This window comes from Necator americanus, chromosome III (genome assembly GCF_031761385.1).
Source record: "Necator americanus strain Aroian chromosome III, whole genome shotgun sequence".
Taxonomy (NCBI): Eukaryota; Metazoa; Nematoda; class Chromadorea; order Rhabditida; family Ancylostomatidae; genus Necator; species Necator americanus.
The window spans coordinates 39,464,571-39,482,595 of NC_087373.1; the positions used below are offsets into that span (position 1 = coordinate 39,464,571).

An 18,025-nucleotide genomic window follows, 5' to 3' on the forward strand; every position below is an offset into this window, starting at 1 on the left:
TTTGACAATTCCAAAAATTAATCACAAAGGAATTTCCACATAATTTGGCAAACAGCCCGGTCGAAGTTTCTCGAGAGAGAAAAATCAAAGGTTCTTGAATGAGGACATCATTAAAAGAAAGTTGAAGATTTCTCTTCATATTTAAAATTTATTGATCCATTTTGAAAAGGTGTTATTTATGAGACGCAGCTAAACCGCACTTAGCTGTACTTCTCAAGGGCTAGTTCCAGCTTCACTTGTAAACTGTTCTGAAGAATGGGACCCTTCGAATTGATGAACATTCCCGGCAATACATAGGGAAGCAAAAGTATTACAGATCCAGAACTTTCTTTCGTATCCAGAATGATTGAAATGGGAATCATATTAGTGGTCGATAGTAGCAGTCGGATATTTACTCATTTAAGGAGTATACGTGTCCTGAATGGAAAATGGCGAGGCAATTAGGGATCTCTTGATGGAGATCACGACATAGTTGATCGATCAGTATATGAAATATTAAATTTAAGGTGAAATTTGGGGATGAAGATCGAAGCTGAGTCCTTTGAGGGATAATCCAAAGGAGTTGTCACGGTAACTGCTTGAATTTCAGGGTAGGTTCTCAAGAACCTGGATAATGACATACATGAAACAACTAAAAAGAGCGATGCGATATGTATGAACACAAGTGCAGCGCCATCACAGCGCCAAGGCTATCAAGCAAAGATTGGTTTTGTTTCTGGATATCATATGACCGTCGCTAGCGATCGAGTCAATCGAGAATCAATCGTAAACTGACTCACATGAACAGCTGCCGGCAAGCTGTGCAACAATCAAAAAATATCCTCAAAAAATTACTGATCCGCTTGATTAAGGCGATTTTCCTGAGGATAATTCCTTTGGGATCCTATGCGGATCCAAGCAGGTCTCCATGCAATCTACAGCCCTCCTCTCAAAATCTCTCCAGGGTTTAAAAATTAGAGCTAGATAGGAGAGCTCCATAAGAACACGCGAAGAATGTCCGGATGATCTTCTTAGCTCCTCTCCTTCCAAAAAAAAAAGCAAATTTGAAATATGAAGTATGAAATGAAAAACTTGAAAAATTCCTTGGAAGATCGATGGGATTCCAGAGATATAAATTGAAATTTCCCTCCAAATGTTGTCTAGGACTGTGCTCTAAGCTTCACCATGCGCTTTCTTCGCTTCACCATGCTTTTCCAGAATACGATAACGTCGGGCCTTTAAAACCGGACTAATTTTCGGTCATTATTAAGGAGAACTCGGAAAATGAGGAGAAAAAAAGGAATAAAACAAGAGCACCAAGTTGATTCGTCGCACTTGTAAGCATAGCAACAACCAGGATTTTTTGGAATTCAAAAAAAAAAAACAAAGAAACAAAAAAGCTGGGATATGAGCTGCAGCTAAGGGAATCCACAGGAATTCGAGGAGATAGATTTAATAAGTCCGAAACTCTGTTCGAAAGAGGAATGGAACGCATGGAATCGGAATGAATTACAGTTGTGCCAGGTCAGAAATATCCAGAAATATCTATCAATGAGTCAATGGATGTGTTTAATTCCTAATGAGCTGACAGAACGGGTGACATGTTTGCATGCACTACGATTTTGAACAAATGAATTCTTCCAGACTTTGTGAGGTTTTGTGAGAAGAGGGACCGAAAATAGTAGTGGAATCTATTAGAAATTCAGAATGGCAAGAAACGGGGGGAAAGATTGGGTATAAAAAGCAGTGAATTAAAAAAATATGTACAAAAAAAAAACCAGGATTTTTCATTGCTTTTCGGATTTTTTGAAGCAATTTTCATAAAACAGCTGGAAAATCTTCTTTTCAACATTAATTCTTTCATTACCATTTTTTATATCCGATTCTACTCACTAGCTTCTTTCCAGGAAACGTCTCAATCAATTTTTCGCCAACGAAAAAAAATCTCGCTGCTACCCCTTCCGCGAAATGATACAAAATAATATTGAGGGGGGAAGACGTATATGCTATTTTTTGTAGGCAGAGTGATTTATTCGATCCTTGGGAAACACCGGTTACTGTACGGGAACAAATAAATACATAGGCATAACTGACAATATAGTGAAAATGTGCCCTGGGAACTGTTTATGATCCAGAAATGTGAAATTGTTCCTTGTGTCGTAGTTTATAGGATTGACAGGCGAAAGTGTCGTGTCCATATTCTATAAATAGTCCTTTAATGATACTCTGGAAGAAAAGAAAAAAAAAGAAAAAAAAGAAAGAAAATTGCATTCTATAAAATTTTCCCCTTTCTATGAAAAAATCAGAGTAACGTGGGGAAAGAAGTCCGTTACCTGAACAAAATTCACAGTATTCATCGGAGTTAGTGAGACGATTCTCTTGTTGATTTTCTTTTACACGGACAACATGAGGACAATTCTTAAAAGAAATTTCTCTCTAGGATAAGACTAAGGATATGCGTCGAAACCAATTTTTTTCATAAGAAATACCTCAGTGGAATGATCAGTGACGGTGTTACAGTTGTCGCAGTGCCAGTGCTCATTTTCCGAGCTGTTAGGACTTCTACAAATAGTAAAATAAAACAAATAGTCAATAAAGAAGTAAAAAAAAAAACAATTCCAAGTCTAAAATATCTTATCGTGTCCATAGTACACTATTAAGTATAGAGTTTAGTAAAAACCAAATTTCTGGCCCTGGAAGTCATCGCATTACGACCACGGCACCACTACAGCTACTGTGATCTGAGGCTAAGGATTTCTCTGGTGAATGGAAAAAAGCCGGAGTGAGCCAGACTGCACGACAAACTTGGCAAGAACTTTACTTTAAACGATAGAAAAGCACATGTCACATTCCTAAGGGAAGATTTCCTTGTGCACATTGCTTTATCAGCAAAAAAAAACAAAGAGAAAAAAAAAGAAAAAAGAAAAAGAGTATCAGCATACCTTGGGCTTGATGAAGGTGTAGAAACATTCGGAACGTAGTCTGCTTCCTAAATAACCAACTTTTATACCTATAGGTGTATTTATTTGTGTATTTTATTTTAAATGTTTTAAATTGCGCTTCGGCTTCGTCAACATTTAGACACTTATTTCATAGCTTTCTATTAACTTTTAATTGGATACCGTACAACCTTACATTGAATTCAGTAGATTTTAAGAGAAAAAAAAGAAGAGAAAAAAAAGACAAAACAAGGAAAAAATGTGCTGAAAACTAAGAAAAGCAGATGAAATTCTGTTGCGAAATAAAAAGGAGATGAAATTCTGTTGCGAAATGAAATAAAATAAAAATTATTATGTATTATTATAATTATTATATGTGTTATATCTACATTAACGTACATCAACGATTGGTTTAGCAAAGTGTTATGTTTTGGCGATAATTTAGCCGAAAGTGCAGTTAAATTACAGCTGTAACTAACTGTTATGCCATCTACAACAGTAATATTGTAGTTTCAATTTGATATGCTCGATTTTTGCAAAAATTTGACGTTCATAAGCATTCAAAACGACATTATTCTGTCACGATGACGATGCAATAATAGGAAGAAAAGTGTTACAGCTGTCACGTGCCGCGACTACCGCTGGGACCAAAGTGATGGTAGGAACTATAGATAGGTCCGATGAGGAAAAAAAAAAGAAAATGTTGAAGAATGACTCATAAAACGATCTGCGAGCCGCGTACCTCATCACTCTCAATGATTGCCGCTTTTTTCAGCTCCTTCCGCAATGATGGAATTAATTCAGTGGTGGATTTTTTTCGCTGCAACTCTTTTTCCAATATCTCACTAAATTCGCAATTCTCAGCCAGAAATATGTACGAGAAATATCCATGAAATGCAGGAAAACGAACATTTTTCTTTTTGCATCGTCATAGAATGCATTGGCATTAGCGTCTTTGATTCGTAGCGATACAAGCTAGAAAATAGAGTTAATGGGATTAAAATCCGAGGAAAAAGTAAAAAAAAATTAACCACCTCGTTCTGTTTTTCTGCCAGGACCTCGCGTAGTCGAACCATTTCCGAGTCGGCTACCGCCTTCTCTTCGGTGAGTTGCTGGACCTTCCTCATAGCTTCCTCGAAGTCGTTTCGAATCTGAACGATCTCATTTTCGTATAATCGCATTGATTATGCGATTATTATCGATTAGCTAGTACCTGATCATACTGCTGTTCAGTATTTGCAGTTCGTCGCTCATTTTCCTCTTCGCGTTGAGCTTTGATCCGCTTCAGTTCGTCCACATGACTTTGTTTTAAGTTATTCTTCAAAAATTCAAAATTAAAATCTCTTAGCAACCTCATATAAAAGACCTCCAGCCGTCTTATAACTGTTCCAAAAAAATCTTGGATAAAATACCATTGCAGTTTCCAAGGAGCTGATTTTGCTTTGTAGGGCAACAATTGAGTCACAGGCTTCCTTGAGCTCTTCCGAAAGATCGGAGTTCTGCAAAAAAGAGTGGATTGGGGAATTTTCTTTTGAAATCGTTCAAATATCTAATGTAGAAGCAATAGCTGCTCTTTTTATTTGTACCAGACTGTTAGCAGTATTAGTATAGAGTTCCTATAAAGGGGAATAGAGGGCGGGACTGGATCGACATAACTGGTTCTTCCATTCCTCCACAAAACTCACCCGGTATTCGAGTGATAATTAGTCGGCTCAACACGCCGAGGAAGGGAAAAAGTAGAGATTTGAGCCAATAACTATAGCTATTGAATTATTTTACTACAAATTCAACATTTTTTGACATCCAGTACTCTAATGAAGAGAGAGAAATGTAAAAAAATAACTACCGTACTATAGAAATTAGGTTAATTAAAGCTGGTAGTGCTTCATTCATGTATGTATGTATAATTTACCCGTTTCGTGAGTTCATCGACTCGTTCGTTGTGATCTCTTCGCTCCTCCTCGATGGCGCGATTCCGTGAAGTTGCCGCCTCCTCCATCTGTTCGATCCGGGAGGTGGTGCTTAAAAACGATTTCGATCAATACAACAACTGTATTTAAAAAAAATGGTTCTGTTAATGAGGTACTGTGAAATTACACAGTTAGTCACTTGTTTGTGTAAACAGTATAAAGGAGTACGTAATCGGGAGAAGAGATCAGAATCAGATAAACGGGTGAAAAAAAATTAAATAGGAGTAGAGTCAGGTGGTGAATGACTTGAGCCTTGAAGGCAGGACTAAACACACAAAAAAATCTTTTCTTCTAGCTTTCTCTAAAATCTCCTACCTCACACTACACTATTTCTAGGTTTTTCTTTTTCTAAGCCCTTTGTAGACATATTACTTATTACTATTCAAGTAATATACTTTCAAAGACTTGTTCACTGCTGCCTTTCAACTGTGGGGCACTTTGCCTCAGGGCAGATTATTTGTGTAAACTAAGTGCGGTAGCAGATTTTTGTAAACTAGAGGATAGGGCTGTAATTTTTGTGTTTTTAGCTCTTACGCGACAAACAGTGGAACTTTCTCATCGTCTTCGCTTTCAATCCATCAACCGCATCATCTGTAAAGTCTTTTTTTTTGTTGCTACCAGTTTACCTACTACTGCTGTCCAAAATACGGACATATGGAATATTTATGGTACAACATAATGATGTAATAATATTTACTTATTTATTTATTTAATACAATAATATTTATGGAATATTTTTATTCTAATAACCATAATTCGCTTGCTGATGGGTTTTTTCAGCGCAACGTTGTTACTTTGAGTTTTTAAACGACGAAAACGATGCGACGTGAAAAAAAACGCATTGATATTGTGGAAAATTGAGTATGAGTGAGTGGCAAAGTGGTAAAAATTCAGTCAGCTGATAGTCGTTGACCGAGACCTAATGATAGCCGACGATCCCTGGGCACAATTTAAAGCAAAAAACTGAATTTTTGAATTCTATTGTCGAAACATTAAAGCTGTAGAAGAACTACGTGAGTGAAGTGATATTATTTGCTCAATTTTTGCTAATTCAGTACTATTTCTTGCAACCGTAACTCCCAAAGTATCACTAAATTAAAAAAGAAAATCTTTTTTCTCTGGAGTGTGAGTACCCCTTTTAAATAGAGGTGGGATAGCGTGCTAATAGACGAGAAGACGACAGTATCATAAAGGAAAACCGTACACACCTTGCCTTCTCCTCCATCCATGCTCTCCTCTCCTCCTGAAGCTGTTCCACTTCCGTAAATAAAGTTTCTATGACTCGATCAGCGTTTTCTTTTTGTTCTTTGAGAGAGTTCAGCTGTAAGGTAGGATCCGTTTGGTTAGATTTGGTTAGATTTAAATTATTTGTTAATTGTTGTTATTTATTTGGGTTATTTACAACTATTCAGATCTAATTACTTAGAGATGAAATCTTCCCAACCTGTTTTTCAAGTTCAACAGTACGTACATCTGTAGTCTGTTGTAATTTATCGACAGTTATCTCAACGGATTTCTTTTCCTCCTTTAGTTGTTCGATTTGAGAGGTTAACCTAAAGTCAGTAATATAATAAGCAAAGAAAAAAAAAACCAGAAATTAATAAATACTTGGATGAAAGTTTTATCTGAGTTCACACTATTATTACAAAAGTTCTCGATGTAGGGATTTCTCGAGTATTTAGGGTTCTGGAAGTTTGCTTTGCAAATGTCATAGTGAATGGACGGAACTCCCTTATCCAGAAATAAATGGATCAGCGCTTTCAGACGGATCATTTCGTTTTACAACGCAACACTTTAAACCCACAAAAATTACAGAATGACTGCAGGAGCAAAGGGTAGTTTTGTTGGATGAAATGAACAGTTCAACGTTTTTCTATCATTTGATTTCCGGATTTCTAGTCAAAATTTCTTGTTTACGCTGTGATACTTGGAATCTCGGAACGTTTCTGCCTTAGACTGGAAAGAACCCAACTTCGAAAATTTCCTCAAACGCTGCCTCCAAACTTTTCGTGGCCTTTTCCACATCCATAGGTGGCATTTTAAGAAGTCAGGGTATATTATCGTCTATTAATTTGAAAGAGCAAAAGAAAGGACTTTTCCTTAGTTTTGTATAGTTACTTACATATAATTGATTGTCGATACTAATTAATTGATATAATGGTTACATATATAGTAGGAAAAATTAAAGGATAAAGTGTTTGGTGTTAATCATTTCGTTTAGGATCCTCTACTGTGCTCACTTCAATCCAGAATCTTTCGAGGTTTATGAAAGCGTGCCTAACCTATACGATAACTTGCAAAGAGCACTCGATGCATCAAGTCAGTATTTTTATCCTCTCGGACAATTCTGTGAGGAAAGAAAAGAATAAAAGAAAGAAAGGAAGAGAGAAGAGAAGAAATTCTGCTAAGAAAGTCATCGACCACTGAGTGATGAAAGGCTTGGCTGGCGCTAGCGTGGGTTCGAACCATCGGCCGTGCAGTCCCAGCCGAACCTCTCACCGAGACCGCTTTCCAAGATATGAGAGTGATGACGAGAGTGAGATCGATGAGTAGGAGAACAGTCGTAGGCTGTAGGAGCGGGAAAGAACTGGAAAAACTGCGAAAAGGCGCCAAAACATTGGCGCAAAAACCCACCATCACGATTGATCGAAGATCACCCGTTTGATCTGCTCCATGTATCCATAAAACCACAATATTAAAGATTTCTTTGCAAAGAAAAATTCTACTTTTCAAAAGAATATCATCATACTCAGCTTCAGGTCACTAAGTACAAGTAGAAATTTTCAACGGAGTTGTTTCTTTCGGTTCCCCGACAATCCCTCTTTACTTCTCGCCAAAAAAAAATTCCGCCTTTCTTCTCCTTTAATTCCACAAATCCACACCCTCACTGACAGAAAAATCCCGTAACTGTCACTAAGTACTCAGTATATGAGTATTTTACGGATTAAAAAAAAGTTATTTTATGCTCAATAAAGGTAAAAACATTACCGCTCCCTATCCGCAGCCCATGCAGATTTTTCGTCCTGAATCTGCTCCAGCTGCTTGCTTAACATATCAATCATCTGAATTTGATTCTCCATGGCAGCTTTTCTTTCCTCAATCTGAAAAATATTAGTATTTTCCTGAGATTTTGCGGCAACTACAAAAATTTCTCGAATTTCCTCTCAGATCTTTTCGCGTACTTCGTTTGTGAGATTGGTAACAGTCTCCTCCGAACTATGTTGTTGATTTTCAGCTGATTCCTTGCCGTGTTTTAATTCCTCTATTTGTGAAGTTATTCTGAAAACACAATCAAAATTATGAAATAAACTATGTATTAAGTTCTTCCATAAGTTCCTTTCCAAGGAACAGAGAACACTTTAATTCACAACAGTTTGAGTCCTGGGGCAAAAGAATCAGCGAAGACCATTTACTATTACGATGTCTATATTTATATTGTTGATTGGAAAATCTTTTGTTGTTGAATAAAAGAAAATAACAGTAGGAAAGAAACTCAGAAAGACCATCTAATAATATAAAATTTAATCGGTATCTAGTCATTAATAATATAGATTTCATAAAAAATAAAAATTCATAGAGAAATAGATAGTAAATCTCTAGAACTAGATAATACAACTTAATTTTTAGAAAGGCTAAAACTAGAAATACGCAAAATGCAGAGTTTGCGAACAAAGATTTTTCTCTGTTTTTTTTTGCTGTTGTGAAAACAGTTTAAATTTCACATTAATTTGTAAAAATAATGAAAAACGTTGAAATTTCCATCAATTTTATTGAAAAATTTCTCTAGTAGCACTTGTTTCCTTTAATGTAATGTATTTTCTTCATGAATCCAAAACCATAAAGGTCGACGACCTCGTTTATGGAAAACTTGGTAAATAAATTTCTTTGCTTCTCATTTTCTCAGCTCAAAAAAGATTTCCATTCAACTTCTGAAAGTGTATGGGTAAGGAAAGAAAGAATCTAAGATGGAACATGCTAAAAATCAGGGGAATCGAAGTCCAGAAATGCTGGATTTCCCATCTTTTATACCGCTGCTGATACCGCATAAACATATCCAAATTTGTAATGGGTCTTCAGAATATCACCTATATTTTCCTAGAACAAACTGCTGTACAGAATCAGTATTTCTGGACAAATTGCTCCAAATATTTCTTTGGATTCCTCAACTATGATGAACGGGACAAACCACACATATTTATGAGGAAGTCTGAGAAGGCCCGAGTAAAAACGCCGTGAAATCCAGGACTGTCGCTTCAACGGATTCGCTATCGGGCAGAATGTTCTTTTTGTACATACGTAGCCAGGCCAGAATAACACAATCACCTGTCTCGTTCCTTAATCCAATCGCTTTTTTCCGATTCCAGTTGCTCCAGGTTTTTTGTAAGTGAATCTATGAGCTGACATTGATCCTCTTTAACGTTGGTCAAGTCAGCTATCTAAAAAGCACATCACTGGAGAACAAAAAAATATCCAGAGAAAAAATCCATGACTTAGAATTCTTCCTAAGTAGTTCGGTACAGAGGCTATTTTCGCACCTGATATGTGAGTTCGTCGATTTGGGCCTGCGACATCAGGGTTTGATGCTCGGCTTCCTCACTAACTGTGGATTTTTCCTCTTTGAGAGTTTTGATTTCCGATAGAAGACTGTAAGAAGGAAAATAGAATCCACAGGAAAAAATAAAATGTGTGAAAGTAAAAATGAAATATACAATAAAACGGAAACGTACACAAAATACGAGAAAAAATTAAGCCAAAAAGGATTGTACAAAATTCGGTTTACAACGACAACCTATGGATTATAATTTAAATTTCAGGAAAGAAATTACATACCTCGCCCTCTCCGCTCCCCAATCCATCTTTTCACGTTTAGAATCTTCGACCTTTTTGGTGAGGATCTCCACGAATTGACTTTGACTCTCTTGCATCGCTGTCAGATCGGCTACCTTGGAAGAATTCGCTCGAAAAAGTTTTATAGAAGAAAAAATGATAAAAAGAATAGATAAAAATGAAAGACAAAAAAGATAGGGATAAAAAGAGAGGATAGATAGATAATAAGAAAACAAAAACAAAATAAACATAAAAAAGTGATAAACATCACGGAATTACAAATGAGGAAGATTAGTTCTCTTGTCGTGCATAAACCTCACAAAAAAGTAAAACATTAAATTTATTCTCCTCTCGTAACAATTCCCCAAAAATTTCGTTGGTTTTCAAAACGAGTAAATATTTCTACTTGGAACCATGCCCAGCTGAAAAACAACAAACCTTTCGCTGATGATCGGATTCCATTTCATGGATTTTTCGTCTCAGTTTCTCCGCATCATCCTTAAGCTGAGAAATTTCTTCATTTGATGCGCTAGCTGCACATCTGAAATAAATGACAATTAAATATTTTTGAGCAGAAAAAAATTAATGAAAAGTAAGGCAGGGTCTGCAGCAGCAAAACTACTGCGAATTTCTCTTCTTGCCTGGAAATATCGCTGATTAAAGGGAATTTCCAAGGTTTTACAATTGAAAAACATGTTCAGGACAAGTTGATGACCCACATATTATTCATGGATTCTTCTAGTTGTTGAGAAATGTCGTCCAACTTCTTTTTCAGCTCCGACATCTCCTGTTCGACTCGGTTTTTCGCATCAAGGATTTCATCCTTCTATAAGAGAAAATATTTTCTGAAAGTAGTAATCAAAAAAAAATAACTCCAAAAATATCGTAGAAATACTGGGAGTACCTCAGCACCGATATTCTTTAATTGTTCGGAAAGCGATGTGGCTGTTTCCTGAAGGCTGGCGTTGATTTCCTCGGCTGCCGTTCGTGCACCGCTTAGTTTCGCTATCTGAGCGTTGCAATTTTAATTTCGTTTAATTGATTTTTTTCCTTATTTTATTAAAATCATCTTATCATATATTTTAAAACTTGTACAAATGTGTATTTTACATATTCCTACCTCTTGTCGATTCTTCTCAATCTCCTTATCCTTTTCATCCAGTTGAAGATGTAATTTTTCTACGAAAAGCTTATGACTCTCTTGTTTCTCCTTGGAACCGGATGACATCCTGGATAACTTACTTTTATTTTCAAAGGTTATCAGAAAATAATAACAAAACAGTCATCGGGTAGTTCATTCTTTGCAAAAAAAACCCCAATGGGTCGTAAAACTAAGGGTATCTGGTTGCTGGATGAGCTTGATGAGGTAATAATGGGGCTGGACCGCTTGGCGGCCGTATGTGTGTTGGTCCCGACAAGATTTTGGTAAGACAGTACTTTAAATTTCGGGGAAAATATGAAGCAAAGACTTACTTTTCAAGACTTTCAATTAGCGTGAGACATTCGCTCGTCTTTTCACGCAAATCCGCATCTAATGATGATCGCGCTTCTTGTTCGATCGATAACGATAGTTCTAGCTTAAAACATTAATATATACATACAGCAGTCTTCGAAAAAAAATTTAATCTAAATAACTTGATACACGGGACGCTGTCGACTTCATAGAAGCACAAATTAGAATTTAAATAATATTTTTTGAAAAATTATGGAATCAAGTTAGGAGTCAAATCACAAGGACACTCAGATTTGCCAAAAATTAGACAAACATTGATGTAAATACTTATTTCAAGAACAGATACTGTAGATACATTACATTTGCTGAGAAGATTACGCTCGAGTTTGAGTCGAGGGCCCATCGCTCATCTCCGCAATTCGATTGGAGATGGTGAGGGTCCCACACCGAACGCAATTACATCACAGGTCAACTCGTTTTAAGCCAACCTCATCAATGCATTCCTCCCTCTCTTTGAAAGTAAACACTCCAAAATTTACAGCTTATCTCCAAAATTTGTCAACTTTTTATGTGGAGAATATTCAATTTTTCAGGATTTTTTAAACTAAAATAAGAAAAATAAAATAGCAGTAATAAATAATAATAACAAATAAATACTAGATAATAACTGATTTTGCGCACAAAAAACGTACACTTTTGATAGCTTCATCTTTTTCATAGATAACTGCTTCCATATCCTCGAGGCTCGTGGATAATTCAGTGGATTCGAATGTAATCCTTTCAATCTCTCTCTTTAAACTAAAATTAACAAAAAGAGAATATCCTCGAGGAAAATACGAAAAATACGCGAAAATATCCGACGAAACTCGATTCGCCCACCTTTCAACCTCTTGTTGAAGGCGTTTCACGTCGGCATCACGTCCCACGCATCCCAAACATGCGCTACCATTCGTGGTGATCGCATCCATGCTGTTCATTTTTTCCTGAAAAGTAAATAAAAATACCAGGAAATCAACCAGTAAACTGTTTACCATCATATGGGGAAGACAATCGGTGAATGTTGTGACTAATACTAATTATAATATTTGTTCATGATGTGAATGTGTTCTTCTAATTTTACCAATTATCGAAAAATCAGGAACAAAATCCACAAAGTCCAATAAATTTGACTTTAAATTGATTCTTTACTCCATTTTTAGAGCCTCATACGGCTTTTTCCCACTATTTTCTACTTATTATTTATTTCTTTATATTTATTTCCAAACGCATGGACGCTACCAACTTCTTGCACACTTTTTCTGTCTAAACCCCGATTGCCCTTCCCGACACCTTGTAGCGAGTGGAATTAGAGGAAGTGGGCGAGTTGCAGCAGACGCGTCGCGGGCGCCCCGGTGAACACAAGTATCTGTACGTATGCAAACTGTAATTTGGGAAACTAATTTCCGATCACTTCCGACATCTGCGAATTATGAATTATCGTGAATGAATGTTACTACTTACTGTTATTACTGATGCTATTATTACTACTGTATTACTTTACTATTATTACTTATTACTGATGTTATGTTATTACTTCGTTAGTTGAATGGTTGAATTCTAATAAAACTCATTAAAAAAAAAATTAAATAGTTCTAACCCCTGTAAGCAAGGAATAAAGGGTCATTTATCACAAAAGCAATTTCGTTTTTACGTCTTTTGAGTCCCTTTACTGCCTTCCCATTCCTCTCTTCGAAACAAAAACTTTTAGCAGGGAAGAAGTAGAGATAACGGTGTTTCCCATGAAGAAACGTCGCTTTTACGTGCATAACTAATTTAATGAAGACAAAGTCCAAGAAAAATAATACAATCGTAGTTATTAATTTCTAGAAGAAATCTAAAATAGCTGAAAAATACTTATGTTTACGTAGACAATCGCGACGCGAGTTCAATTAGAGCAAAATAGAAAGCATAGAAAAAGAATGACTTACAGCATACCTTCAAATCAAGTGGCCCTAATTAAAACGTGGTAATCCGCAAAGAAAAAACGAAAAAAAAAGAAATAAGTAAATAAATGAACGTACTTTTCCGCTGGACGACTTGTCAGCTCTTCGTTGAAGTGTTTGTTCGAGTTTTGCTTTGATTTCTTCAAGAAAACCTCGTTCTTTCGACGATGAGGTGAGCTCACTGAAAAGGTTGCAGGTAATCATCGCGTAGAAGGATAGTGTCAGGAAATTTTCCGGATTGAAACGATTAATTAATTGTCTCGGAGGTAGGAGGAGAAATCAATACGTGGAGAAGCAACTTCTGAGGTGTCATTGTTCTGTCCTGCATCAGAGGAGATAAGAAAATGGGAGCCCATTGTCGATAGAATCGCACCCGCCACAACTACTCCCTCTGCTTGTATTATCGCATATTTTTCGGGTTTTTTGTATGTTTTTCTAGGATCGACTCAACAAAGTTTTTTCTTTGTTTCCAAGCTCCAGGTGAAATCCAGTTATTGGTTTTATTTCTTTTCGGGAAAGAAAGACCTCTTAAAAGTTACTTCCTCCTTATTGATTCCTTCCGAGACGTTAATTAATGTTTGGAATCCAGTAGACTCCTCAAACTCTGTGGTCCTTGGCCATTTCTGTTGGTTCTTCTCGAAAATTCTAATCTTATCGAAGGAATATTGTCGAAAATTGTGGATTTCTTACCCGGTTAACTCGTCCTTTTCGGTTTCGATCTCATTCAATGGTATCTCGAAAGTGGCTAGATTTTCGTCGTTGAAATTGTCCACCTAAAAAATTGGATCTTGGGTATACTGTAGCTACAGTGTGGATTTCCTAATATTCATTGCTATCTTTCTAAAGGTCTCCTAAGCATTTGAATGTCCTACTACTAGTAGTAATTATTATGTGAGAGCAGGATTTTGATTTTCTTATATACGAAAAGAAATTTTTATATCAACCGTATCATACTAATGGATTTAAAAAAAAACTGATTCTGGTAGTATTTCCACCTTAAAATTTGAACTCAAAACTTAGGAGACGCCTTTTTAGTGTGCTGTTTTTCTTTCTTTAAATAAAAACACTAAGGTTTTGTACTAAATTTTGAACACCATTGCGGGGTGATCTGTTGCAGTCGAATTTGATGGATTTTAAAAATAAATTTAATCCAAAAAAATCAACTTAATCTAGCTATTCCATCAATTTGGTTTTGGGCGAAACGTCAACCATGCTAGAATCCTACTCATTTCTAAATAGTATTTTATTTTCAGTTTATTTTAAAATAAAGCTCGAGAAAAGGTGAATTATGACGAGTAGAAATCCATTAAGAAGGTCGGGAGTATGCCCATAGTAAACAAATCCACTACAGATGATAAGGCGTTTCGTAAACTTTCGCAGGGGACGTTTCCTCCACAAAAATGAAATCACACAAATAAAATCAATAACATTATATGATCTAAAAACCCAACAGCTAAGTTCTATGAGAATAAAAATCGGACTTTTTCAAATTTTAAAATCAATCCTTAACGAACAATACATCTCAAAAACCTCCTCGTCCTGAAACAAATCAATCGTTTGAAGAGGGAAATTGTAGTAAGTGGTTGACTGTTGGCGAGGAAAAATAAAATAAAAGTGACTCAGGAACGTGAGATCTCACCTCATAAGATGTTCTAGACATGCATGAATCGATTTCGAGACGTTTCAGCGGAGGAAGGGGGGTGAGGTGGTTGTGAAGCACTGTGAAACATGCTTATCACTAGTGTTCCTCCTTCGTACCGCTGAATTTCTTTGGTGTCATTCAAACAGTGCGAGCAGATGTGATGAATTGCTGATAAGATGTTTTGGAATTTCTCTAAAAACTGGATAATAACATCTTAGGGCTGATGATTGGTGTTACAGTACGATTTACTACGATAAATTATTATTATTATTCACTATTTTTATTTTTTTACTTATACTTATTACGACAACTTATTAGAAGCGAATCAAAATGTAGGATCTAATGTGATCTAAGAAGTCTGAAATAAATGAAACTCGCCAGCTTAAAGTATTCCTCGAAATTCCCTTCTCACTTTGGAGAACAGCCGATCGCTGTGAATTTGCCCGAACGATTCTCAGATTTCGAGTGAGGGAAAAAAGACTGAATGAGAAAAACCCTCAGAAATTTGCATTTTTCCCACTTTTAATTGTTGAGAGGAAAATCAATTGAATGCGGTAGACGTCATCTAAATGAGTTGCGTTACAGTATCCTCATAAAATTCTAATATTTTACATTAACGACCTGTTTTTCGACACTGTTTGCCACATCTTCTTTCTAATTTTTTTTTAGCGCTCCATGAATAGCAACTAAGTATGTAATAGTATGGTAGTATATAATATTAATAGTAAAATAATAATAGTAATAATAGTATAGTTAATAGTAGTAGTATAATATAGTGCATATCGTATATTATAATAATAGTATGTATAATTTCGCATAGAGTGGACTACTCATGTATTTTAACGCGCGAAAGCGATGTATACAGCTACTCTGCCCCATCTACATTCAGCCTAGGATTTGTCCGGAACAAGTGCAACACAAGCTTTAGAAGTCCCTAGATTTAAAAAGAAGAAAAAAGGGGAATTAAATGGTTAAGAAAAGTCTGAAAAACTAGATGTTCAAAAAGATCAACGAAATCAATGTGTTTTTTGTTTGTTCTCATGTTTACAAGTGTCCTATGTTCTAAAACGCTAGCCTGTACCTTATGGTGTCCTTTACGATAAGACTTTTCTTCTTCTAAAAAAATGAAGAAGGACAGAATATGTTGCTAAGAAGCTTTTAAACCAGTCTATGTATGAAAGGTTTCGTCCCGTTGCGAACGAAGCCTGTCATCCCTCATCCCTCTGAGGTCAATAACTCGGTACCAAACTTGTCCTAGAGGCTAAAAACACTGACTTGATCCTCGGCTACAGTCATTGCTTAGGCCACTACTCGTTCCAATACCTCAACGATTACGAATTGCAGTAAAAACCTGTTAGCGTATTTGGATTGATACACCAAAGACTTCCTCCTTCTATAAAAGGGCTTCGTTCCATCAGTACCGTATCAGTATCGAACCTGCTATAGATATAGCTGTATTGTTTTCTAGGCAAACAAGAGGGGGAAAAGGAAGAAATGAAAAAACTTGGGTTCCTTGTGTCGTAAGCTTCCAACATCTACACATTTGCGCAGTTTCAACTCCATTGTGGAGTTACAAATACAAAATGCAAGATAAACTTGTGACTTTTGTGGATTTACCTCGTTTTCGCAAATGCGCAATTTCATCCTACAGCAGTTGACCGAGCACTTACCTCAGTCAATGACTTAGTTTACTTAGTCGGCGTGCGGGGGCCTAACGCGGATATCTACATCTCCGTCGAGGAGTGTCGTCCCTGAACATATCCGAGCCCATCCTGTTCGATCTTCAACCAGAGTTCCCATAGCATCTATCAGAGGCTATTCCATAAATGGTGGAATTTTACGCCTCGAGTGAAATGCCTGTCAACGCCAAGTGTCCTCAGATCTTTCTTCACCACCTCCGTTCAGAACTTTCTTTTACGACAAGGGTGCCTTTTCCGGTTAGGATCTGGAAGCATTCTCAGAACAATCTGGACAAGAAGATCACACGGTCTCCTCGTAACGTGACCAAAGAAGCGAAGACGGTTTTTCGTGCCTACTTCAGAAGGCCGGGGAAGACGTTGATGTTTTCCTCGCGTCATCCGCCAGTAAGCCATACTTACCTCCGAGTAAAGTTCTTCGTTACGGCACACCACTGGCCAGAAGTAGCCAAGCACCCGTCTAAACTTCTTTCCCTTCTCATGCACTCGAGCTTCTCCATCACCGTCGACGGCGCTGGCCAGGTCTCCGATTCATACCTCACAATAAGGCGAATTGCGGATAAGTAGACTAGCAGCTTGATTTCATTGGCCGTTGTGGTCGACCACAGGGATTTATTGCCGAAAGTGCGGGTAACTGCGTATACACCTCTGTCGCCCGTCAAAATACATGAGTACCATCCACGAAATTATACTATTATTAATATAATATACTTGGTCAATGAGCTGAATGCCAAATTAGCTTTATTGCATCTTTGATATTTCTCGAGGAGACCCACGTCTGCTTGCATTTATCAGGGCGGAGTCGAAGTCCATAGACTGCAGTTATTTTCGAGGTCTCCAGGATCCACCAAGAGACGTGCAGGTGCTAAAATGACATCGACGAGACACTGCTCAACTGTTCTTTGCAATATGTCATCGACGTATGTGAACAGAAAGGGCACCCCACGGCCTTTCTCACTCCACTTTCCACTTCCAACGGTGTAATACATCCAGCTGGTGTTCGGACAGCAGGCGTGGTTTTTCTTTTGATGTCGTTTATTACGCGAACTAACTTTCCTGGAACTCCTTCGGCGCAATGCGAATTGAGAAGTCGCCCTCGGTGAGGAGAGTCGAACGCGATTTCGAGGTCCAAAAAAGCTATGTGTAGAGGCTTCGACTACCGCTGCCACACTTCAATCACTCTCTTCACAATAAACACCTGATCAATCGTCGATTGACCAGGCTCGCTCGTCGCTGGTAGTTTCTTCGCAATATCGGACTAGTCGATCCAGGAATGATCCGCGCCAAAACCTTGTACATTACACGCATGATAACGATATTCCTTGGTAATTCCTGGATAGCTTCTACTTCACGAGTTCAGGGACTGACGGTTTGTCAGTTCACCAAAATGTTGAAAGTCAATATCTCTAAGAAACCAATGATTTTAACTAACGCTGCAGGCAGTTTTGTAAGATGTACTATATGAAACGAACATAATACAGACGCTTAAAAAATACACGTTGAGCTCACCGTTACGATTTTCATTATTTTTATTAG

The 18,025-nt window shown here is 37.1% G+C and overlaps 1 protein-coding gene across 2 annotated transcripts; it reads right to left on the reverse strand.

Annotated features, from left to right (window-relative positions):
- Positions 1–2,103: 2,103 nt before the first annotated feature.
- Positions 2,104–18,013, reverse strand: RB195_012379 (uncharacterized protein; the record flags this gene model as incomplete). 2 transcript variants are annotated; one of them, XM_064194194.1, is made up of 30 exons in its annotated part: positions 2,104–2,180; positions 2,313–2,397; positions 2,469–2,541; positions 2,922–2,968; positions 3,661–3,763; positions 3,829–3,893; positions 3,953–4,069; positions 4,132–4,236; positions 4,331–4,417; positions 4,831–4,939; positions 6,097–6,209; positions 6,333–6,441; positions 7,877–7,989; positions 8,071–8,167; positions 9,212–9,324; positions 9,424–9,532; positions 9,719–9,831; positions 10,154–10,256; positions 10,435–10,541; positions 10,620–10,724; positions 10,836–10,944; positions 11,189–11,292; positions 11,861–11,966; positions 12,048–12,151; positions 13,229–13,331; positions 13,841–13,923; positions 14,790–14,869; positions 15,205–15,272; positions 17,266–17,354; positions 17,708–17,788. In XM_064194194.1, 30 exons carry the CDS (start codon positions 17,786–17,788, stop codon positions 2,104–2,106), a joined length of 2,877 nt encoding a protein of 958 aa, XP_064051777.1. The 2 variants fall into 2 exon arrangements, with proteins under 2 accessions (XP_064051777.1, XP_064051776.1); XM_064194193.1 differs by lacking the exons at positions 14,790–14,869; positions 15,205–15,272; positions 17,266–17,354; positions 17,708–17,788 and adding an exon at positions 17,999–18,013.
- Between the last annotated feature and the right edge of the window lie 12 nt (positions 18,014–18,025).